A 24,816-nucleotide genomic window follows, 5' to 3' on the forward strand; every position below is an offset into this window, starting at 1 on the left:
CAGGGGATGAGAGGAGAGAGAGATCAGATGACTTAAAGATCCAATGTGTAGGATTTAGTGCCACCTAGCAGTTAAGTTGCAGATTGAAATTAATTGACTACCCCTCGCCTCACCCTCCCTTTACCGCGGGTGGCCGCGAAACTCCATGAAAATGTAAAAGGCCCAATCTAAAAACATGGTGGTTCAACATCGGTAGACTCTGTAGAAGAAGACCCACTCTCTCTGTAGATAGGAATGGATCACTTTAAGGTAACAAAAACACGATTCTTTTCAGGTAGCACTAATAAAAACATGCCTATGAATACTATTTTACATTTTTGCCAATAGACCATCTTAAATGTTAGACACTGGACCTTTAAAAGCAGCCTCAAACTGGGAATTTTGCTATTCATGGTCAGCACCTTGAATCCCTAAGCCACAAGGGCATCCATGGCTTCAGTTTTTTAAAAATATACAAGCATTTGCTTAATCAGAATATTACAAATTAAACTCCTTAATTTTTTAATGCAAATCTGTAGTGACATGGTAATTATAATGTTCTGCATTTGCATTTAAAAGAAAAAGAGCATTCATTACTAAATTCTGAAATCAAGATCACAAGTAACAACGATGTTAAGTAAAGAAGCCTGAGACCCTTTTTTTCTAATACTGATGAAAATGTCAAGAGGCAAGTCCCTAAATGCTCTCATTGAACAGGGATTGGAAGTTCTCTGCTGATAAGGCTTTAATACACACGTCTGTGGAGCTGAGGCGAGTGCTCAGATTAAGTACAAAGGTCTGGATTTTCCCAGTGTTGAAAAAAAAAAGAAAAGGAGGAAAAACCTTTTATGTTAGAAAACAATACAGGGACAAACCGAGGGAATGAGGTTTTTCAACACACTTCAGTCCCTTAACTAGCAGACTGTCAGTACCCTGCTGACTGTCATAAAACAGTCCGCCACTGCGTTACATAACGCAGTTATCGCCGCTTACTGTGGGGAGGACGTTATTAGGTTACCATGGGCTTTCCTCCTCTGTTCCATGTGCTGCACTATGTCGGCTCCGTCTGGAAATCAATCAGTGCTTAACTCCTCCCTCCAGCAATGGAAAAGCAAGAAACCCCCCTTTAACAAGCCAATAAGCCTCAGGAAAGCGCCAGGATATCATAATATCAATAATCCAGCCACAAGTGAACATGTTTGAGTGTGAGTCTGCAGGAAAGGAAGGTGGGCTTTGATCGCCACACCAAACACCTTGCCATCACAAAACCCTGCAGGCAGTGGAGAAAAAAAGAACGCCCCAGCCCCTACCTCTATGATGAGACTATGGCAGGGGGCACGTGTCGTGTGCAGTGGATTTGGTTCATCAAAGCCTCACAATCAAAAAGCACACGGCTGGGCTTATCCGCTCCCAGAGGGGAGAGGGAGCTGTGACTCTAATTGCTGTCAGGCTGCAGCCGTAAGGAGATATTCATATATTCATATAAGATTACCTCTTCCCCAATGATCACCTCCTTCTAATGGCCTCTGTATGTCTCAATATACTGTGTGGCTTAAAGTAATCCAGGAGAATTTCAGGGTTTATGGATTAGGGAGAGGAAGTGTTAAAATGTGACACAGGCTTGTTTCCCTACTTGGTTTCGTATTTGATCAGTGTGGCACTAGAACTGTTGATTATATCCAGTCAGCCACAAGTGTTATGTAATTTCAGAGTGGAGTGTTGTATTATTTTAGTCATTAAGGGTTGCAGGGTGGTGACTGAGAATGGCTATATTACTGTGTGATAGGAGAGATCTTGTATCAGAACAGGCTCAAGTGTCCTTGGACCGGGGCTGGGCAGTGTGTTTGAAACAACACATGCACTTCTAATATGTGTTTTCAAATTTAAAAAAATAATGATTTGGTAGTGTAGGAAAAAAATCAATTTAATTAGTATTAAAATACCACCTGTTCATATTTTTTTCACTTACACTTACCATCCGTCTCTCAAACTCTGTCTTTCACATTTGATTCGCCCATGTTACTTAATTTGGAACAGTCAGTATAAGACTGTAGGGATACACCGATCACATTGGTATCAGGAACAGTACCAATTAGGGGATTTTCGGGTACTGTCCAGGCTTCCAATCCACAATACCAAGTACTTCATTTTTATGTTTTATGTAAAATGTTTAACTTCTTAGATTTTACACATGCTCATTACATTTCTATTACTTTTTTCTTGGGGCACCATGGAAGCTCACCTTGAGTCCCCTGCAAGTGTAAAGAGCTGGTCTACTATTCTAGGACAGAATTTCTCCTCCTGGATCTGAGGTTTGACAACTGGCCGGAAACCTTTCCTGTGCCCTTGCATAAGCGTTCCCAAGGAGACTGAGCAGTGTGAAACCCCAATAACTGGAGCACACCCTCCGGCCCCCCTTTTTAAAAATGGGAACCACCTCTCCGGTCTGCCATTCTGCAGCATGGTCCCTGACCTCCATGCGACATTGAAAAGGTATGTCAGCCAAAACAATGCTAAGCTGAAGTTCTCTGGAGGTGCTAGAGGCTTTAACTTTAAATTCTGAAATCCTTGATTAGTAAATGATGAAATAAATGTTTTTAAAAAAGAGAATATTTTAGTTCTCTAACTCAATATACAATACTATTTGTTAAGAGACAACCCCCACATAGGGTTATCAAGGTCAAGTAATGACCTTGGTCAAACCCCAAATCCTCCAGTTTCCAGTGTGAGAGATGCTTGCCCTTCCTCATTACTTTTCCACTTCAATATTCAGCCAAATTGATTGAACTGAAATGGAACTGAGCCCAGTGCTGGCAGAAATATAATCATAAAATCAATTCTTTTTATGGAGAGCATTTGACAGCTTTATGTCAAAGTTCTCTGAAGAGAGAGAAAAAGATAGGATCATGTCAAAACAATAAAAAACACAGACCGACAACAAACAACATACTTGTATTACCAGCTGACAACATTTTCAGTAAGCTCTTCAATTTCTAATCTTCAACACTCACTTGAATATCTGCCATCAATCACTTCATTTGATCTTCGCCCGACGCCACTTACACACCAATACTGAGCAGAATGTCCTACTGACTCTACGAGAATGGTGAGCTTCCTGCATTTATCAATAACCAATGACAATAGAAAAATTAGACAACATATTTGAGACTAAGAGCTGATGAGCTAAATGCCAATATCAGCCTGCTAATATTTAGTAGGAGCCATGTTCACCATTTTAGTTTGGCATGTTAGCACTAAGCAGATATTGGAAGAAATGTTTTTTGACCTGATGATGGTGATTGATGAAAAGTTAAAAGGATCACATCAGTTTCCTGGCAATTCATCCAATATTTTCCCAGATAATTCACTTAAAACTACAAATGTAAAACCCTGTGGTGGTGCTAGAAGAACACCAAAATCATGAGGATACATCATCTGGGAACCATTAAGATTTTATGCTAATCCATCTATTAGATGTTGAGAAATTTCAAGTAAAAACTTTGACCTGCTGGTGGTGCTATATAATTAAATTGTTAATCACTTAAGTTTTGGCAGCATGGATATCCCCACCAAATTTCATACTTTGAGACACATTTTAATGCCTTTCTTTATCATCCACGATGTGAAAACATCAGATTTCCACATAGAGAAAGTGAAAGTGTCTGTCTGCTTATAGTTCAGTTATAAAATCTTTGCACGCCACAGGAGCATCTCTCCTGCCGGGCTGCTGAGAGCACTGTCAGACGATGAGTCAATCACAGTGGCTGGCTGTAGAGAAGGTTGTACCACCATCTGGTACAAAAACGGTTTAGCCGACTTCACCGATAGTCATCCTCCTGGCTACTGCATTGCTCTGTGTACAATGACATAGCTAAAAAACACTAGCACTAGCATCCACCCTTTGGGGACCATGAATGTCTGTACATAATTTCATGGCAATCCATCCAATAGTTGAGCTATTTCTGCCTATACAGAAGTGGTGGAATGAGCAAACAACAGACCATCATTGCCCTCCCATAGCCAAGCTGCTAGCATGGCTAAAAAACATCCACAACCCTCTAAATATTTTAATATTGTAATGTTACATGAAGTGACTTCTTTACTCTCGATGCATCACACTTCATCCCCAACAGGCTCCATGAAAACCAGCTGAAATATTGCTGAATAACCCAATGAATATGTATTTGCCTCATCTACTGTACATAAACTGTAGTAAATGGCTTTTCTTGGGTGCATTTTGATAACTCGGTCTACCATTTTACAGGATGTAGAGCGTGTTACTACAGTAACAGCAGAGCAGTAGGGTGTCAGGACCCTTACTCAAAAAGCAAATACAGTAAGCTGTGGCTACATTGCTTTGTTTATGGACCTTGTTGTATATTTTCCTGTTCATAATGGATTTCCTCTTGACTTATTGTTGAAAGTCAGTAAAATAAATAGTTTTAGTCTAGAGACAATCTTTTTCTAAACGGTTGTGCCACCAAAACTTGACATTCAGCACTTTCAGCTTTTTTGTCTTACTGAACATTTATGCTGCACTAAAAAAAACCAGAAAAACAAAATGAACATGGAAATGCACGGTACATTGCAAATAGTTGTTTTAAAGTGTTTTACTGTGAATGGATCATTTACTACTGATGTTGCAATTCACATTGTTTGTCACCATTTTTTCTTTATTCTGACATTGATGACAAACATAGTCTCTCTTCTGTGTTTTGTTGTTGTTTCTAAGAGATAAATTCATAACTATAACCCACTTTATTATTAAAATGTGCCTCCACTCGTCTTATTTCAAAGTTGAAGTTCGTTTTTTTGTTTTTTGGTATGCATACACAATTTGTAGGATAGGAAAATTCAAAGCTTAAGTTTTTAATGTACTTCATAGAAAACATAAGTATTTTTTTCTATCTGTATGAAGAGAGACAGATGAGCCGACGAGGAAGAACAATTCAGTGTTTCAAAGATGATTTTTTTCCCCCTTTGAAAGATGATGACACTGTGGTAAAAAGAAAACTACTGCAGCACTTACGAGGCAAAGCTCATATTCAAGATATTACATTAAAAATTGCTCTTTAAATAACTCAAATGTTGAAGCCATTATAAAATATATCTTTAGTATGGTGCAGTTAAATATCCAACAGGCACAATATTATAAAGGTCAGGATTGAACACTGTCCCACAAACCAGGGACAGTATTATAGACCAGAATTATAAAAGCATCCAAAGCATGGCCACATTTTATCAGTTAAATATAGGGAGAGAAATTAATTAATTATAACAGACAGATGTTTTTCAAATTAGATCGAGGTAGGAGCTGCTGTCTCTGGGTCTGATGTAATCACGCCGCTATTTGCTTTTCCAAACCACTGCTTATGTAGCCAGACAGGATGTGATTAAAAGTCCTGTTCAGAGTCTTACATTGATTTGATATGGTGGACATATTCAACAGTGGCCTGCTGATGTGGAATAATAATATAACCTAATAATTAGTGACATAAATTAAAAGCAGGAACAGGCACGCAAACAGCTAATGACACTGAGATCAAATGTATGTGACAACTAGACTTAGGGAGGGGGGAGGGAGGGGGCAGGAATAAAAACAAAACACACTAATCAACATTCAGCTGTGCTGTCAATGAATAATGCACTGAAAATCTGGGAACAGACACTGCTGGGCATGACAAACATTCTGCACCTGCGGGTGAGAATTTTGCCTGATGACAGCAGTGAGGATTCAACATATTACAGCTGTATAGAGGGAGAAGAGTGTAGTAAAAACACTGCCAGGTTCAGGGGGATCAGCTCAAACTAAAGCGAGGGTTGTGAACAGTGGCTTGTGATTGGGATGAGCGATATGCCGGTTATATAGCATGAGATGATATAATTTATCTACCATCAGAGATTTTGACATACCGTTAGTGTGGTATCCCTAAATATTTCTGTTTTTTTGCATCAATGTGATGAAGTTTCTCCAATGTTTTAACTGCACTTAAAAAAAAAAAAATCCCCAAACAAACAAAAAAACACAGCATATTGTATTGCTGTACTTGTATTATAGTGAGATCACTGAAGTTACTGTTCAGTTTCTGTCTCATCTTTTTTGCTTTTGTTTTTGTTTTTTCCAGGTACTTAATTCACTGGATTAGACAAAAAGAAGACAAAAAGAAGACCAAAAGAATTTGTAAACCTCGGAAGCTCTGAAAACCCTCAATATAGAAACATAAACCTGACTTACAAATAAAGATGCTGATGTGACCACTGATTTATTTACAGTATTGTAAGTGCTTATATTTTTGGTCTTGTTACACTAAAAACTGCAACAGAACAGATAAGTGGTCCAAATACGGTTTTCATAAATGGGGCGGGAATTCCATCATCAGAGTTACAGAAATCACCATTTATGGTAATGGACATTGACTGTATAATCTGTTCTACTATGACAGTTTACACTATGCCACTCAAGTATTTAACGCCCTTATTTTAGACCTGACATTCACCTGTCCAACTAGACGGAGGGAGTTTTCTCCGTTGTTTTCTTACTCTAACTTGTTCCCAGCTTGCACCACTCCAGTTCTCTTGTCAGATGCCTTAAGTGTTACTATGTATGGAGAATCAGCCCAAGTGACATGGTCACCTGTCACATCTCTCTCTCTTTCTTTTCTCTCCCCTTGGTGCACCTGTGACTGTTGCCGTGGCAACGGTAACCTGTTGACTTGTGGGGTTTCTGGTGATGGGGTCAAAATCATCTGCACCTGCAGCTGAGGAGCTGTCTGTCAAGAAAACACCCGCCATCAGGCTCTGGACGGACTCAGACCCCACCAGACCTCCACAGAAATGAGTTTAAAGTTGTTTGAGGGTTTTCTGGGCATTTTTCTTTTGCTTTCTTCTTGAATGATGCCTCGGAGATCTGCCATGACTGCTGGCACGCACTGCCTTTGACGAATGGGCCTCATGTTATGATTTAAAACATCTCTAACAAGGCTGAAGTGCAAGGGAAAAAATAGTGATATTGATCACACAGTTGAACAGCAGAGGAGATTATTGACTGGAAGAGGAATATTCAGAGCCAGCTGGCCAATTTTTTATCCTTTTTCATACCTGGGCAAACTGATCGTGACACACATTCCCACTTAAGATGAGACCAAGTCAGAGATTGCAGTGAGATGTCTCTTCATGCACAGGACGATACTGGCCATTTCACAGGGGTGAAGTCTAACTGGAACTTCCTGGTATTGTTCCAGAAGTAAGAAAACCTCATTCAAAATCCCACTGACATTTGTACTGAACTAAAAATTCAGCCTTGGAACAGAACCTTATTCAATAGTAAATCATGTGGCTCAGTTTATATTAGATTAGATAAGGATGACAATTTAAAAAAAACCAAACCCTAATATTATTTTATATGTAATATCGCTGTTTAATCAATGTTCAGTCAATGTTTAGTCAATGAACACCATTTCAGGTGAAATGTCACAGTTCGACCAAAGGCCAGTCCATCGACGAGTTGAGGACTGTAGTTAGTTCAGTTATTACATGCTGTAATGACAGCAGGACAGAGAGGAGTGAACGCTGTAAAGGTTTCAGACAGCAGATTACAGATTACAACAAAAAAAAAAAAATCACCAAAAGAGAACTTCGATGATTTTTATGGATATGGACGATGATGTTAAGAACCCAGCAAACTCCAGTTTAAACAAAAGTGCTCTAGCAGACGATAATTTATCTTGACCCCAGCAACACGCTTAATGAGAGAAATGCTGAATATAGCATTGCATTGAACTAGTGCAACAGAGGCTTGCCTGGACTTCAATAAATATCTGGCCTTTTAGTTGCTAAATGTTCCCATTATGTTCACCAGCTAGTTGCTAACTTTGTCCGTCTGCTGTGTGTTGTTGGACAGGTAGCACACAGTGGGGATTATCAGAGCTTTTTATCAGAAACAGCTGCTGTAGCTGAAAATGACAGTGATGAAAGTGGTGACACAGACACAAAAAGTAAAGTTACGGTCCGCAAAACCACAATAATGAGCTGAAAATCCCCAGGAGTGACCTGTTTCACATACAAGTAGACCTTTGATCTATTGTGAATATAAAATAAAGAGCAACGTAACACCATTTTAAATATACAACCCCAGCAAAAGCTGACTGTACGTATACAGTCATTTACTGACTCACCAACTTTAAAAAGATTTATTGTTAAATTAGGCGTTAACATTGATTCTTACTTATTGGGTCACTAAAGTTATCAGTGATTTATAAAAAAAAACTGTGAGGTACATAAGCTTTTAAAAAAAATCATCTATCATTTTCCAGCTTTTTTCCTTTATTTTATCACTTTTATAACATTATTTCACCTCCTGTCTCCCCCCTAACTCTTTCTTCCTCCATCTCTTTATCCTCCCTCCTTATCCCCACCGCACACTCTAACCCCCACTGCCCTCTCACTCTCTATCTGCCTCTCTCTCACTCTTAACTCTGTCTTTCCCTCTGTGTACTGACCTGGCCCAGGGCTGATCTGGTTGTCATAGAGGTGGATGTCATCTCCGCAGGCGATCGGCGAGTCCTGTCCCTCCTCTCGGCCCTCGCTGCCCTCCTCCTGCTCCACCTCCCGCTGCTCTGGGGACACAACAGCACAGGGTCACCTCCTGGACCTCACCAGCTACCAGGCAGGGCAGCAAACTCACTTTTATTATCGTCTTCAGCCAAAGTGGCTGGCAAGTCCAGGAATTCAACAGGAGCCTACAATTCATCTTCAACAGTACAGCAGAATAAAACGAATCATTCTTTTTCCAAAAGAAGTGTTACTGGGAGAGTTTATTTTTTAAATTGTATTTTAATTGCATTCTTAAATAAATAAAAACAACAAAGCAAAAACTCCCACTACTAAAGTGAAATCCTGTCAGCAACAAGATATTATTACAAGAAATTATGCCTTTTTGTGACAATTTATCTGAACCATCCTGACACCGTAATAAACATATGGTGCTCAAAAATAAAAATCCTCAGAATTATATGCAAATATTGTTTTAGTGTCACCTGAAGGATGTCACGAGGAGGCTTACTTGTCAAATATGCACTCAGATTTCACTGCAGCTTTCCTTTTTACATTACGTTTGGTTTGGTTGGAGTCTATTGAGATTGTAAGTAAAACAGGTTATAAGGTTTGTTAATTATTTTCATTATCTGTTTATTGACATTTCATTTTACTCCATTAATCGATCATCACAAGTTACCAGAGACTACGGTGACACCTTAAAATATCATCATTTTAAAAGACGAAGATGTTCAGTTTACTATCACAGAAGACTATGAAAAACTAAGAAACAGGAAATCATCACATATTTGAGCTGAATTTAAATCATTTATTTGTTTCAGCTTAATATATTTTATTATGTGTTTAGAGACATAATGTGAACCAAATACGCTGGTAAAAAAGCTGAGCTTAATTATTTTAGGGTTAACACTGTCTAGTAATGTAGGCGTTAGTCAAACAATAACCAGAGATGTAGCTCGCTGTGTTTTGAAGGTGACAGAAAACAACATTTCTTATAAAAAGAGAAGACAGGCTCGATAAGTCTTCTGTTATTCCTGACCTTGGATGTTTGTTTCCTCATTTATTATATACTGCAGCTATCTTTTGTCATACTGTGGCATTTTTATTAGTACTGTATATTGTATAATTTTATGCATCTTTATTTACACCTGGGCAAGGTATAATGGATGGCAGTACATATACACACACACACATATATACACATACATATATTACAAAAATGAAAATGGCAGTTTTGTTGTTGTTTTGACATGAAGACTAGTATTTCATGAATCAGCAGGTAGACAGGTTTTTAGCAGTTTTGTTGGCGTGTATTGGAGAAGATTTTGTATGGTAGAAAGCATCACAGGACGCAGCCTGGAGCCTGTTTGTATGACTCATCCCATTCTCTCTTTCTGACACAGCAGCCCCTTAAATCCAATCCTACAGTAACTAGTGGGCTCCCAAATATCATCCAGCGATCGGCTTGATGCGACGAGAACAATATCTCAGACTCGTGCTCTTTATTTGCTGACCTTATCTGTGAGGGGCCCCAATTTCAGTTCATTCAGTTTGTCTTGCATCAGGATCATCCCTCAGCACTTGACATTATTTGAACCTTGCTGTGTCGTCGCCTTGCCTGCATCCCTCTGTGCCTCAGACTCACCGGCTGGGCTCTGACTTTCAAATCACCTTGGGAGAGAACAGAGGCTGCAGAGCAGGAGGAACAACCGACGGCTTTACTCCAAGACGCAATGGTATCAATTTTAGTAAAAAAGTTCTTAAATGTTTATTACTTAGCTATGTTTATATATTTATTTGTTATATTAAACTCCAAATATGCAATCCACCATTCAGAAATAGGGCTGATTGTGTTAAAAATCACAATCTGGATTTCACATTGTCATTCCAATAATAAATTGAATCAATTCTGCAGCATTTGAATTCAGACGAGCTGCGCGTGAAGCCAAGCTCCTCTTCAGTAACTGTGACCAGTCAATATAAACATGCAACATGTAGAAGCAGCGAGGGATGTTTGATATGAGAACACTGAATGATTGATGTGTTTCCTTCAAACGGTGCGCAGTGTTCTGCAGAAGCCTTTGAGATGAGTTTGGAGCTGTGACAGACAGAAACACTACAGTGTTACAAACAGCCACACTAGAGCATGTTTGCATCATTAAAGATGTTTTAAACTTTTATGCTTGTGTTCCGAGAATTACTCGAAGAAGATACACAACTGCTGTCTTCGTTATGTTATCTAAGGCTTGAGCAAACCACAGTTTTCAGAATAATCTGTCAGTTATTGTTCTGATTTATAAAAATGACAAAGTCTTCAAAATCCTTGTTTTGTCCAACCAGCAGTCCAAATAAAGCTGAAACCATTAAACGGCACATTAATCAATTAGTGTATTGACAAAAAAAATAGTTTGATTATTAATATTTTTAGCAATGCCAAACATTTCTTAGCAATTTCTCAATTTTGAGGATTGGCTCTTTATGGTTGTAATGTTTGATAGTAAACAGAATATTTTTAGGTTTTGGGCAGACAAATCAACTTCAGGAAATTATAATGGGTATTATGACTAAACAATCAATAATGAAAATAAGATTTAGTTACAGCAAATCCTTAATCAGTCTTAATTCAATTACTTTTCTTTTCCACTGATCGAATTGTCTCAACACAATTCTCAACAAGTCAACTAGTGTCACTGGTTTAAAAAAAGATGTTCAATACAACACGGAAAGTCAGAATTCCAAGTTGGAAACTTGGGAAAGATCCGTCTAGCCCAGGGTTAGGTAACCTGCTGGCCCTGCCCTGCTCCAGTTATTTTAATGAGCAAAGACGAGCAAGACAGTTGACTTACTTTATACGCTTTTTCTCTTTGCTAAGGGTGCTGTGGCAGTTAATATAGGTCCTCAATGGATGCTTCTGCAGTTCAGAGACTTACCATAAAAACATCGGTTTACCTTGTTTTCCCACGCAGATGCACTGGGACACATTTGGCAGTCGGAAATACCCATTTGGAGCTATCAACTTTCAATGGATTGCACACTAAGTCCTAAAATCCACAAATTTACCTTTAAAACAACCTGTAGCACAATCTCTTTCGATGCATCACTTCAGAAAACTGCTATGTGGTGCCCTGGTAGCTCACCTAGCAGGGTGCCTGCCCCATGTACTAAAGCTGAGTCCTTACCGCAGTGGCTCCGATTCTCTGCTGCACGTCGTCCCCTTTCTCTCTCCCCCCTTTAATGTCTCTCCTAAGCTGTCAGTATTAGATCCAAATTTTAAAGAAAGACAACTGCTACACTGAAAACCTTGTTAACTGCATCCCTGTACCCATCAAGGAGAACACACAGGCAAACACATATCACCGTTTCCATGTTTAATTTTTTCTCTATTCTGAAAACACTGAATGTTTTGCTATTTTTGTGCTATTTAACCCAAAAATGTGCAGTTGTAAACACATTCAGTCACTAGCAGCTGCAACCACACATAATGAGCACATTAACAGTTGATATGTCTTGGTGACATATAAACTATTAATACACTAATGAGAAACATAAAAAGGCACCGGTACAAAAGGACTACTTCTACAGTGCAAGTTGTACAACAAATATTATTTTTCATGTCACCCTGCTCACAGCCTTTGGTCGCCAAGTGCATTTGAAGAGCATTCGACTTCCAGACCAACCGTCACTAATGAACCTCTGAGATGACAATGTTGGATAATGCTTACTTGCCAACAATAATGTAATTGCATTTATATCCTGATAAAAGGTTGCCTAATAAAGACAGTTATGTTCATCTGCAGCAGGGGGCCTGCCGTGAATCTGCTGAGTGAATCGGTGTGTTGCAGGAGGGGAATAATTGGCTGGGGGAGACAGGGAGATTCAATGCAAGCATATTCTGTCCCGACTGCTTGTGCTGCACATACTAATTGGGTGCCTCTCCTTGGCTTGAAGGTAATGAAACTGCCGTTATCATAACAGCCGAAGCAAAGTTCATTATTTATATCCAAATGCAGTGGAGTGTGAGGGCTGGGAGAGTTTTTCTGTGTCTGTCCTGCAGCTCCAATCTTTAATTCACATCTTTCATACTGTACAACGCACATTATTGGCCATATTCAGATGAAAAATATCTCTTTATGATGAAAGGATCTTACTCATTGATCCATTATTGGTTGCTTTGTTTTGTGCTTTGTGGAAAACGGAATAATATTTAATATTACAGTGCATTCATATGTCCTGGTGGTGGCTCAGACTCACCCATTTCTTGAAAGAAGTATCCATTCTTGGACATCCCAGAGGGAGGCGCCTCTGCAGGGGAGAGCAAAACAGAGAAAGACAGTAATCACTGAGGTGAAACTAGGCAGTAACAGGCCCTAGAGGGGGCCATTTTCATTTTGAAATGAGATTATTTGTTATTATTTTTACACAGTAATTGTGGGTATGAGAAATGTTAACAAATACAAATACGAGCCATTATCAGACCTTTGCTGGTCATTTAGTGCTGATGTTCAAGAAGGAAAGACCTGTGCATTTAAATGTAAAGTATCTCATGGATTTGAAATTGCCCTCGAGAAGATACATATAATCATAGAATCTTAGAAAAATGACTTGGTTATGGTTACCGAAAGATCGTGGTCATGGTTAAAAGAAACTAATGTTAACTGTCGGCCTCACAGGTCAAATTCTGCCATTTTGTTGACCAGTCCATCCACCTCGACCTCCTCCCTTTGTGGCTTTATAACGTCACAGTATTTTCTCTCATACTCCCAACAGCTAACCATTTCTGTGGCTGCTGGAGCTCTTTGTTACTTGAACATAAAGATCTGTTATTCTTTGGCATTTGCTGAAACTATTTTTGTTGTTATTTCTCACACATATGTTGCTCTGGGTCTTACATGCTACTATAGCAAACACCAGTAATGTACAGTATCTACAGCACAACACAGTAATGATATTCCTCATTAAAATTCCATGGAGAGATGGAAGATGTAGTTATTCCTTAACTGTCTGTACTGTATACTGGCAGGTTGTGAAACCTATGAACATTATAGTCATTCTTATACATTCGCTCATTGGGCAAACTCTATTGCCTCTGGAACTCCCTCAATGGCCCCTGGGCGTCCCCGGATCCCAGGTTGAGAACCACTGCTCCGTGCTATATTAGTTACCCTGAGATGTCCATTGTTCAACCTGTTGCTCTGATTGATTTGAACATTTAAATAATGCAAAGCCGTGACACCCTCAAGTGCAAACCTCGACAGAGATTTGTGAAGATTTGCTAACGGAGACAGAAAATGAGCTGGTAAACAGGGAATAGACTATTTAGACTGGGTAATACAGGCCTGGTAAGTAAAACATTCCCTCCTAATGGGGCTATAGCTGTCAAAGACACTCTGAGTAAGAGCGAGCACAAACTGGGAAATCCTGTAGTTCAACCGGAAGGAAATGGGAAAATTCTCTTTATCAGAAAAATGCAAGTGTTTCATTCCTATCATGTTCATTAGGTAAAAGATATGTTAGCAGGCAATGATTATATGCAATACACTCATATTAATCAGCAAAGGTCTTGACTTTGCTCATACATTCAGAGATAATCCATACAGAGTTTTGCTCCCAGGCAAGAAATCGTTTTGCAATGGTGGGGTGCAGCATTTTTAAAATGGTGGATATCTCATTTTGGAATTAAACTTAATCTGGTGAAGAGCTCCACTACAAATACACAGAGAGGGAATTTAGAGTACAACATTTCAGAGTGTTTGTCACGCGGCCCTGTGGATGCGTGCAGCATGCGGATGGCACAGAAAGACGAGGCAGATATGGAGAGGGGATACTTTGAAGGTTATTGAGACATTGTGGGCTGAAGGGAGGGGGCCGCTGCGCTACCAGACTTCAGTGAGGCTTTTCTTGAGCATTAAGCCAATATGTTTACATATTCATCCTATAACCAAAGATCAACAGCATGCCTCGGGGGGCATTTCCCTGCCTTGACTGCTAAAATCACAGTCATCCCAGACAAAGGGGCACAGACTGGTATTAAAAAAAAATGTGCACAATCGTACACATACCTGTGGAAGCGCATACACAAACACAGTCCTCTGAAACTATGCGAAACCTCAAAAGAAAAGGGACGTCAATATACACGATCTCTCCTGCTTGAAGGGTTCTTTGATGTGACAAAGCCTAGAATACAAATACGGTATACAATTTTAATTATACAAAATGTTCCTTCACTCTCGGGGTTTAACGCAGAGTGGAAAAAACTTCTCAAGAGTAAAAGAACCGGGGAATCATTTATCCCCACAACAATTAGCTTCTTTAATCTACATCAAGTAATGGTGTAGCTGCTTGGGTCTGTAATAGATATTTGCATTTTTTATACCAAGTCTTTTTCTGTTAAAGCTGCAGTAGGTCACTTTTATAAAAATGTCTGAGAAAGACAGTTGTCTCATCCACAGGTTCCAAAGCGTCGGTATTTGGCGACCCGGGAATGAGACTCAAACAATCAACTGTCTTTCTTGGCTCTGATTGGTTGTTTTCATTCAAGCACGATGGCTTCTTGCAAATGCCATTAGGAGCACAAGGAGGAGCCACAGGAAATTGATTTTTTTTCACACACGATTTGTCTCATGTGCTGTCAAGATACAGTAAACATTTCAGCATATATATTACAAAAAGTCATTTTTTATGACAGTCAATTACTGCAGCTTTACGTGTTCCTCTCTGGCACTTTGACTCTTGCTGGGACAGTTAATGATATCTTGAATATTTATGTATTTTTAAATTTTGCCTGCAACCCAAATCTTCCCTGTCGACAATTTTAAAAGAAATTGTTTGACATTTTAGGGAAAGTGACCTTAGCTTGGACTAAGATTACTAAAATTGCAAAGATTGTAACCGAGGGGGAACAGCTAGCCTGCCCAGCAACTCTAAAGCTCACTAATTAACGCTTGAAATCTGATCATCATCATTAATCTCTACAAAAATGTAAGTAAAATGACAGGTGAGGGTTTTAAGGTTGAGATTATGTGCCTAACCTTTCTTGGCAGGGAGCAGTGAGGACAAGACTTAAGGAATTCACCGCTAGCAGCCAAACAGGCACTGAAACTTTGGTACGGATTTAAAAAATGAGATATAAAGTGGAGATTATTTTTCACACTTGGACAGAGCCAGGCTCAGTATGTGCACAGTGCTAAGCTAACCATCTCCTGGCTCTAGCTTAATATTTAAATGGACAAATATGAGAGTGGTATTGATCTTCTCATTTAACTCTTGGCAACAAAGAGAATGTGCACATTTCCAAAAATGTCAAATTAGGCCTTTAAAGGAAAAATAAGCCATTTTTAATGAATTGAAATAGCTTACCCGATAAATGACTTTACATGATTTAGGAGCATAATGTAAAGACCTCTGGAGGGATTAGGAAAGCTTAGTCTAATTACAACTCTCCTATACTGCTTCACTGTTGATTCTACGCTATTGGTTGCAAGATTCAGTTTGTCAAATGCTTTTAAGAAGAAGAGAGAAACACCTCGTCCCTGCCTGAAACTGGACTGAAATGGAATATATTGATTTATTAGTCCAACGTGGCGACCTTCAAGACCGTCAGTCTGAGTGGTTACTATAATGGAAAAAAGAGTGTGAAATGTCAAACACCTGTGAGTCTCTCACAGGTACATTCTTAATTTTAGCTGGTAATTCTTTACTTGAAGCTTTGTGATATTGTTACACTATAAAGGAACACGCTGTTATTCTTTGTAAAAAATGGCTGATTTACAGAACAACTGCTCCTAAAGCCAACGGGGAATGCTACCAACAAGATATTTTTAGGTTGTAGATTTTTCTGATTTATGATAAGAGTTAGCAGAAGGAAGTTAGTCAAACTCCCAATGTTTGTGGCTCCTGACCTGGCTTCCTGGACTATCAAAATTAAAAATAATACAAATTAGTTCTCATCTGAGTTGTCGTGTTAACACAAACATTTCTCCGACATCCTCTACTACATCTCTCAGAGCACCAGCAGCTATACCATGAGCATACTGGATATACAGCAATGCGTGGCGTTATTTTACCTCACCAACAAAATCTGTTCTACTCTCTGTTTAGTCATTTTTATTTGTGCAGCTAAATAAACTAAAATAGTCACTCACAGTTCAGCAGCCTGAGGCCCAGCCAGAGTTCTTGCATCATTGTGTGCACTCTAGTCCAATACAACTGTTTTTGCTTTGGCTCGTCTTGACACACACACACACACGCACACACACACACACACGCGCACACACACACTCTCTCTGAGCTATAATGAATGTAATAATATTATTATTGCTGTTATTAATATGGTTGTTATTATGATTATTAAGCCTCTTTCAGACAAGCACTTTTTTAAAACTTTTACACGTCAGTCTCATGTATATATAAGTAGATGAGCGACTTGTACATACTCAATCTAACTTGTTTGGGCCTCGTAACATTTCCATTACACTTCCAACACAACACGGGTCTGAATTGAATGCTTTCCCATTAATGTAAAGGCTGCAGCAGCACAAGGTTAAATAAATCTTTGCTTTATTAAAAGTACTGTAATAAACGTACCACTCAGTTATCATCTCTTATGCATCAGTTTAATAAACCAATAAATACTCAATGAGCCAGTTTTACAGTAAGATGTTGAGGCGATTCTTCTGTAAGATCAGCCAATAATTCTCCTTGCAGTGTGGGACAAGTGGTACACAAAACCAACTTGTGTAACCACAATAATAAATGAAGCTTGCAACTATTGATTATTTTCACTGTATAGTTACTTTTTCTATTAACTGTTTAGTCCAAGAAATTATAAAATATTTTGAAAAAAATGCCTTTCCAAAAACAAAAGATATTCAGTTTACATTTGAGAAGCAATGCCCAAAAAATATTTGGCACTTTTCCTTGAAAAACGACTCCATCAAAATAGCTGCTGATTATTTTTTTTGTCAAATCAAACGAAATCAAAGCAGCTTACTACTATTTGGCGCTTTCTACACAATGTGTGGATATGTTTTTGCCATAATAAACATCAACATGAAGACAGAGAGAAAAGTCACGGTGGTCTGCGTTTTTGCAAGACATCTGAATGAGGCAGGAGCCCCGAGACTCAGGCTATAATATGAAGCTTAAACGTTCCGAAAGGCTTAAGGCATTATTTTTGTTTAAAATAATGTATGACGCAGTTTTATGGCCAGTATTTAATATTTTTGTCTGGTAAATGATCTTTTTACCTTGGCAGATGAGGCAAACAGTTCATTTTGGATCTTGTTCATACCAACTGCATGGATGAAATTACAAAATAGCCAGCACTTCATAGTATGTGACCAAATAGGAATTAAATCAGAGTCGCAACTTAGAGTCTCCTTGGGCATTTTAAAATAGGCCACAGAATTCTAATCTAATGAATTATGAAGTTTATGAAAACATTTATTAGGACATTCACTGGAGATTCCCTGATGCAGCCTGTGAGAGAACAGTGAACGCCGCTTCCTCTCCTGCACCAAAATATTACGGCTGCAACTAATAATCTGTTTTATTACCAATACTTTTCAATTGATTGCCAATTTCCTTAAGCCCAAAGTAACGGTCTGAAAGCCCAAAATAATCAGTTATCAATAATATATAGACATGGAAAAGCTGTAAATTCTCACATCTGAGGAGCTGCTAACATTAAGTTTGGCATTTTTCCTAAGAAAATACTTGCAATAACAATAAACTGATTATCAAATTAGTTGCTGATTAATTTATTGTCAATCAACTAATTGATTAATTGGCTGTACTGTAATGATCCTGTCAGATCTGAATAAAACCATAAAGAAGATATACATAAGTCATTTTTTGCTGCAATGTTAAAATATTAATATAATCCACATTAGACATATTATTATTTAGTAGTCGTAGTTGCATTAGTAAAACCTAAAACCGAACTGTCAAAAAGTGGGCAAAAATGGTTACATAAAATCAATAAAATAATGTTCAAAGAAATTATTTTAATACATACGGAGATGTCAGAAAATCTTTGAACAAAAGCAACTCTTTTGATATCCTAGAGGGGCTCTTCTATTGGACTGCTCATTTATTTATGTGGCACATCATGCCAGCTTCCTGTGGACGCTGTGCTCCTCTGAACTGCGTCTTAGCCTGAGTGCTGTGATCAGGAGCAGCATCATGAAGACTCATGTGCTCTGCTTTTTATTGAGCTGTTTGGCACTGACAGATGCAGAGAGAGATTTAGAAGGATTGGAGGAGACTGCATGTTATCCATGTACTGGCTTTGCCAGATCAATGAAAATACAGCGGGAAAGTTACTCTGTTGTGAGAGACCAAGCTTCACTTTATGACCAAATAAAGAGCTTTGTTCTAAATTTAAGCACCCAAATAAGAAACATTAAGTCAAGTGAAGTGAATAAAAGTTAGATTTTCTGGAAGTGTGTAACCTGATATATCCTTTTAACATTTTTGTAGACCATAAACTCCTTTATTAGATTGAATTTTCTATCTTCAGTTAGGACAGATACGTCCAGACTGCATTATTTGTTTCTGTTATGAGTTAATACACTCTGTCTCTGTTATGGGCTGCACACACATGCAGATAATTGTTAGACAGAGCTGATTAAGGACCTTTACATACTTCACGCTCTGATGGTCTTTTAGAGACAGGCTCATTAGCAGTCATGAAGGCTATTCTGTTGTGAAATCCGAAGCAAATTCATTTAAATTGTGTGAATTTAGACATACTGACAGCAAAGAGTCACTACCTAAAATACAGCTAAATGCAAGAACACAGCCAAAGAATATGAAGAAAAACTATGAATAAATTAATCACTGCATGTAGTGTTTTAGTTTTTCATATGTAACAAGGCAATGATGTAAAGTAAATTAAACATATATAAAACATAGGTGCACCAACATATAGTTGTGTGTTTGTTTGTGTCTGGTGTTGTTCTGTTTTTTTTGCTGAATTTGGAAGAAGCCAGCATTGCACAGCACACGAGTGCCAATCACTGACACCATTATTGCCATATTTTGAGAAACAGAAGTCAGATCTGTGCACAAGCCCCAGTTACATCATAGCAGAGGCACGCAATGACATGCAAACCGACACAACTAAAGCATTGTGCTTCAACATTGTCCCTTCTGTGAATAAACTCTGTTTCTGACTCAGTGCGTCAGAACACAGTCAGGCAATGCAATGACGGCGGTTACAGAGTCACTCCAGATGTGATTCCTATTGGCCGTCTTGAGAATTTCAAGGGCACGCCATTGCTTTCAGGTCATGGATTTATTTATAGGACTGCACGAGTAATTTAAATATTATCGCAAAATGTGCGACAATGCTGCTGCCTACTCCAACAAACGTCACTTCGTCGTAATTAGAATAGTTTTTCTAGTGATAATAAAAAATTGAATCATATTGCAATATCTATCTATCTATCAAAATAAACACACATTTTACCATATAGTGCAGCCCTATTTATTGATTGATTGTTTCATGGCATAAACTGCAAAATCCCTTTATAATCTGACCTATTTATGGAAGAGTTTTTTAAATGTAGCAACATCTTTTATTAATGAACACAATGAACAAGAATAAGAGAGAAAATGAGAAACAGAATATAATAATTGTATAATAATAATCTAATTGTTTGCAAATTTTGTTGATTGTGTGATTCTTTATTTTGCAAATATGCAGCGATGAATAAAATGCCAATCAAAAATGAATGACTGATCAATTCTGTGGTCCTTCTTTCTTTACCTACATCTTAAGCATCTGCATTACATGTTATTAGAGATGTGGTGACAACCTTGGTGTTAAGACATCAAATAGAAAACATGAAGACTAAGAGAAAAGCCACAGAGGTGTACATGTCTTTGAGAGAGGAGGCGTCTGAACAACGCAGTAGCCCTGAGATTCTGGCTAAAATATGAAGCTCAAAACCATTAATGCAGTTTTATGGCCAGTGAAAAACATGTTTGGCTGGTAAATTTTCTCAGTTTACTTGCCATTGGAAGATTAGCAAAACAGTTCATTTTGGACCTTGGAGCTCTATACAATAAACCCTAGATGGTTGAAATGTCTGTGCTGATCAAGTGATGAATTAAAGATAACACAGGCGCTATAAATATCCACTGTTGTGAGTATTCTGCTACGTACCAGCAGCTGGCTCCAGTTGGGTGTTCGGTTGCTATTAGCAACCCCTACCGGCACAGATCTATAGCTGTTGCTGCTTCACTGACATTGTTACATCCACCATTTTGTCAGATTTGAGATCAAGAAAATATTGACCGACACCTTTTATTTACTCCCAAATGCCCCTGTTGGAGCATTATCTATGGTTTCTCTTTTCATAACAGACGTTTTCTGACTGTTCATTTGTGATTTAGTAGCAGTGGTTGTTTTCCTATGATCAACTTACTGCTAACCCAGCTACTGCTTACTGATAATTACTGTAGGGATAACTTAAGTATTTTAGTCTTTTTACATTACCTCTGGTGGTCCTTAAGTGTTTGTTTACCAGATGAATTACTGTGCTGTGCTGCTATACTTTTGAGTATCCAGGTTCCTTCTTACTGTACTTATAAATTTTTTTACTATACCTTTGGTGTGACTGTTGTTTGTGCAATCTCATTGTTTTCTGATTTGTAACCATTGAATTTGTTGTCCAATATTGTTCTCACATTTCTACATTGCCTCCTATAGAAGATTCAAAGGCCGACTGCTGTTTTCTACCTTTATTGGAAATGTGTTTATCTTGCTGCATAGCTGTGCACACACACACACACACACACACACACACACACACACACACACACACACACACACACACACACACACACACACACACACACACACACACACACACACACACACACACACACACAGTGAGGGTGGACGAGTGCAGTAATGATGCACAACCATGGTGGAAAAACCTCGCTGATGCAACACAATTTGTGTAATAGTGTAATTCATTTTGCTATACTTTTCACTGAAAATGTTTTGGAGCAGGGGTAAGTATTCATATGCAAACAGTAGTGCAAAGGTTGTGTCTACATATTTTTAAGGCTAAATGTGGGTTGTAAATCAGGCTTGTGCACGAGCACAACAGGCTGTATGAATCCAGGGAAAGGAATGAATATACATATTTACTGTCTAACTATACTGTTATAGTTGTAAACCTTAGATATCTGACCCCTGGCCTTTGATTATATCACAAATAAATACTGACCTTTTTTTTGCTTTAATATGACGACAGATTTCGGCCTCGAATGAATTAAGTGCGCAGGAACAAAGCTAACTTCCTCACGCCTATAATGCACACATACAAAACAGGTTATCTCCAACTACAAATGAGAAAGATTAGGTAAAGAGGACATTGTCTGTGTCTTAATGTACTTGTGAGGTGAGTTTTGAAAGCCACTTGATGTTATTTATCCTTCAAAATCTGAAAAACATTATATTATATTATATTTATATATATACAAACAGTGGTTAAACAGAAGCGACTGGCAAGACAGCTCTTGTAGAAAGAGAAACTTCAGAAGAACAGCTCATGCAAAAAAAGATGTATGATAAGTTTCTGCAGAAAAGAGGAAGCTGTGTGCTTACAAGCAGGAAGTGAGGCCTGGTTAGAATAGCATCTCACATACGTCTCATCACTTTTACTGATCTGCTTTGTGGGTGTGTGTGTGTGCATGTGTGTGTGTATGTGAGTCTTTTACTTAGAGTCAGTCCCTTCATCATTGCCCAACATATCTATGAGGGGAATATCTGTCAGTCAGCTGAGTTTACATGTCACAAACCCACAAGGAAGGCAACATCTGTTCTGCTCATCACTTGATGCAGTGTCAGTATATGCCACACGACAAACTCTTTGTTCCTGATAAACCCAAACCTTCGTCTGATACGAGCTATCTGTAAAAAAGATGGCAGACGGTGGCTTGTTGCCTCTGCAGCTATTGTGGTTTTTGCATCAATTTGAGGACTAGCAAGTAGCAACACAGCAAGTAACAGCTGTTTGACAAAGACAGACAGCGGGGTACAGCAGTGAAAATGTTACCTGAGATGTTCCTGTGATTTCGGTCCCTAGAGCCACAAATATCTCTGTGGGCTACGAATCAAACACCAGCCGACCCTTCCTTCTGCTTTGAATCCCCTTTTTTGATCTTAGTGTTCTCAAAAGGAAAAAAAAAAACGTGAAGGGAAAATGACTTCCCACAGCCCTTAAGAACAAAAAAAAAGCATCTGTACAAAGTACATTCAGGGATAGTTTGAGTGATTTGGATGCCCCGGGCAAAGATTGAGATGAAGCCCACGCTGGGTAAAGTATGCCCGTGCCTGCATTTAATATGATTTACCACCTCTCTTATCAAGTCACAGAGCGCCATTACAGCTAAACACTGCAGGAAACCCAGCGCTGTCCCTACCTGGCCTGACACAGTCAAATAGAGAACCAAACTACTGCTTGTTTCTGTAAACAAAGCCAAGTGAGAATTCTCCGTGAAGGGCTGTAAACACTCTTCACTCATTTAAAGAAACTAAGAGGACCAGGAAGAGATTGTAAGCATACACTGGGTGCAATTACAACCACAAGTCTCAATTTAAGGAACAGAAACGTGTAGATGGAACTAGTTTTTGCATTTTTTGTGACCACAGGCACAAGTGCAATCCAGGTGCAGTGTGGGAAAATCTAAAAGAGGCTAAAGCAGGATGGATATATTTTTAGTATTTAAGTACAGTATCAGCAGGGTGGAGCTTAAATAATAGCCATCACCTTTAATCCCCTTTAAAAGCAGCAGGCAGTTTAGTAGTTTAGAGAGGAGGAAGAAACAAGTATACATCACCAAGTACTAATATGGAGAAATAAAGCTTTGTAGGATGAGGCTGAGGATATTGTACATTTCTGTTACTCTCAAGAAATCTTTTTAAAAGACCAAAACCAACAATGTCGGAGTCTATCTCTTAATACTTTCCAACTTGCACAGTCTGTCTGAGGATGTAAATCTCTAAAACTAAATGTTGCTTAAAGAAGAGTATACAGTGGATTTGTTGGGAACTATTTTCAGCTGAGTTTTTCAGGAAAATGTTGAAAAGACTTCTCCACAATTATAAGTAAAAAAGTTTTTAATGGCACTCAGGACACATCCTGAGAATGTCTGCTCTAATGATAAATTATATTCCCTAAATTGGAAAAATGACACGTACAAAAGCACTTATTTTCCTACATCAAGAGAAATCAATAAAGGGATAATTTTTTAAAGTAGGTACTCATGCTGTTTGACCTTTGTTTAATTACGCAGTGTGTTGCTTAAAGACTGCAGATGTAATACAACATTCCTGCTGCTGTTTGATGGCTTAAGGTATTTTGATCAACTGAAAGCGAAGGACCTTATACATTCTACAAGCAGTTGTGGATAACTTTATTGGTAAGAATCACTCATTACTCTAACCCAGTACAGACTCTGCCTTAATGGCATTTTTAAAAAAAAACACGTTTTGATGTGTATTTAAATGCTCCAAGACAACAGGAAGTCAACTTATACGACCCTTGGTGTGTATATAAACCAGCCAGTTTGAAAGTGAGCCAACCTTCCTCCCCATGCAGGGTGATCTATTGCGGGGCAGTGCGCTGCAGGTACATGCAAAACAGATGCCAGAACCCCCAGGAGGGATAAAGCCTGGAATTTAAGGGAAAGGTGAGGCTGAGAAGTGAAGAGGGCAAGAGATTAAAAGGTGCCCCTGCTGAGTTTGTAGGGGAATCTACGAAGGCTGGGCCAGCACCGAGGAGGAGGCCGGGCCTTTTGTTGGCTAATTGTACCCACAGGCTTTCTTGGCACCCGTCCTCTCTGGAGCTGTGGTCGTTGAGAGAGCCCAGGCGGAGAGGGAATTCCTCCCGATGCTCTGCTCTGGGCTGGTCGGTTTGCTCGTATACACATTTTAAACAGCAGGCCCACATTTGGCCTTTATTTGTCACTTTATTCCACAGGAATTTTAAAGAACTTCAGTCGGCATGCTAATTACACGCACATTGTAAATGGCAATTTACAGTATGTGTTCGCATGGTATTTCCCGAGAGGTGCAGGGGCATACTGGAGCCTAAAGTTAGGAGAGAGGGCACACCTACGCATTTTGTTTTCCCAGGTCTAAACCATACTGAAAATGTTTACTTTGATGCCTTTCTGTAAAAAATTTATTAATTCTGGTTCGTAGCAAATTGAACCCGTTAGTCACATGGACTTAACATGTTTATTAGACAGACGTCTGGCAGCTTG

At 38.8% G+C, this 24,816-nt stretch overlaps 1 protein-coding gene across 4 annotated transcripts in view; it reads right to left on the minus strand.

Moving 5' to 3' along the window:
- slc4a11 (solute carrier family 4 member 11) overlaps positions 1 to 24,816 on the minus strand; it is a 104,014-nt gene that overhangs the window by 44,778 nt on the left and 34,420 nt on the right. For 3 of the 4 annotated variants that reach the window (XM_051381640.1, XM_051381660.1, XM_051381650.1), the window contains exons 2-3: positions 12,784 to 12,834; positions 8,478 to 8,594 (exon numbers count right to left, since the gene is read on the minus strand). In XM_051381640.1, coding sequence (XP_051237600.1) covers positions 8,478 to 8,594; positions 12,784 to 12,834 — 168 coding nt within the window. The remainder of the gene's footprint in view (positions 1 to 8,477; positions 8,595 to 12,783; positions 12,835 to 24,816) is intronic. The other variant, XM_051381669.1, reaches the window with a different exon arrangement.

Source organism: Dicentrarchus labrax, unplaced genomic scaffold, assembly GCF_905237075.1.
Source record: "Dicentrarchus labrax unplaced genomic scaffold, dlabrax2021, whole genome shotgun sequence".
Taxonomy (NCBI): Eukaryota; Metazoa; Chordata; class Actinopteri; family Moronidae; genus Dicentrarchus; species Dicentrarchus labrax.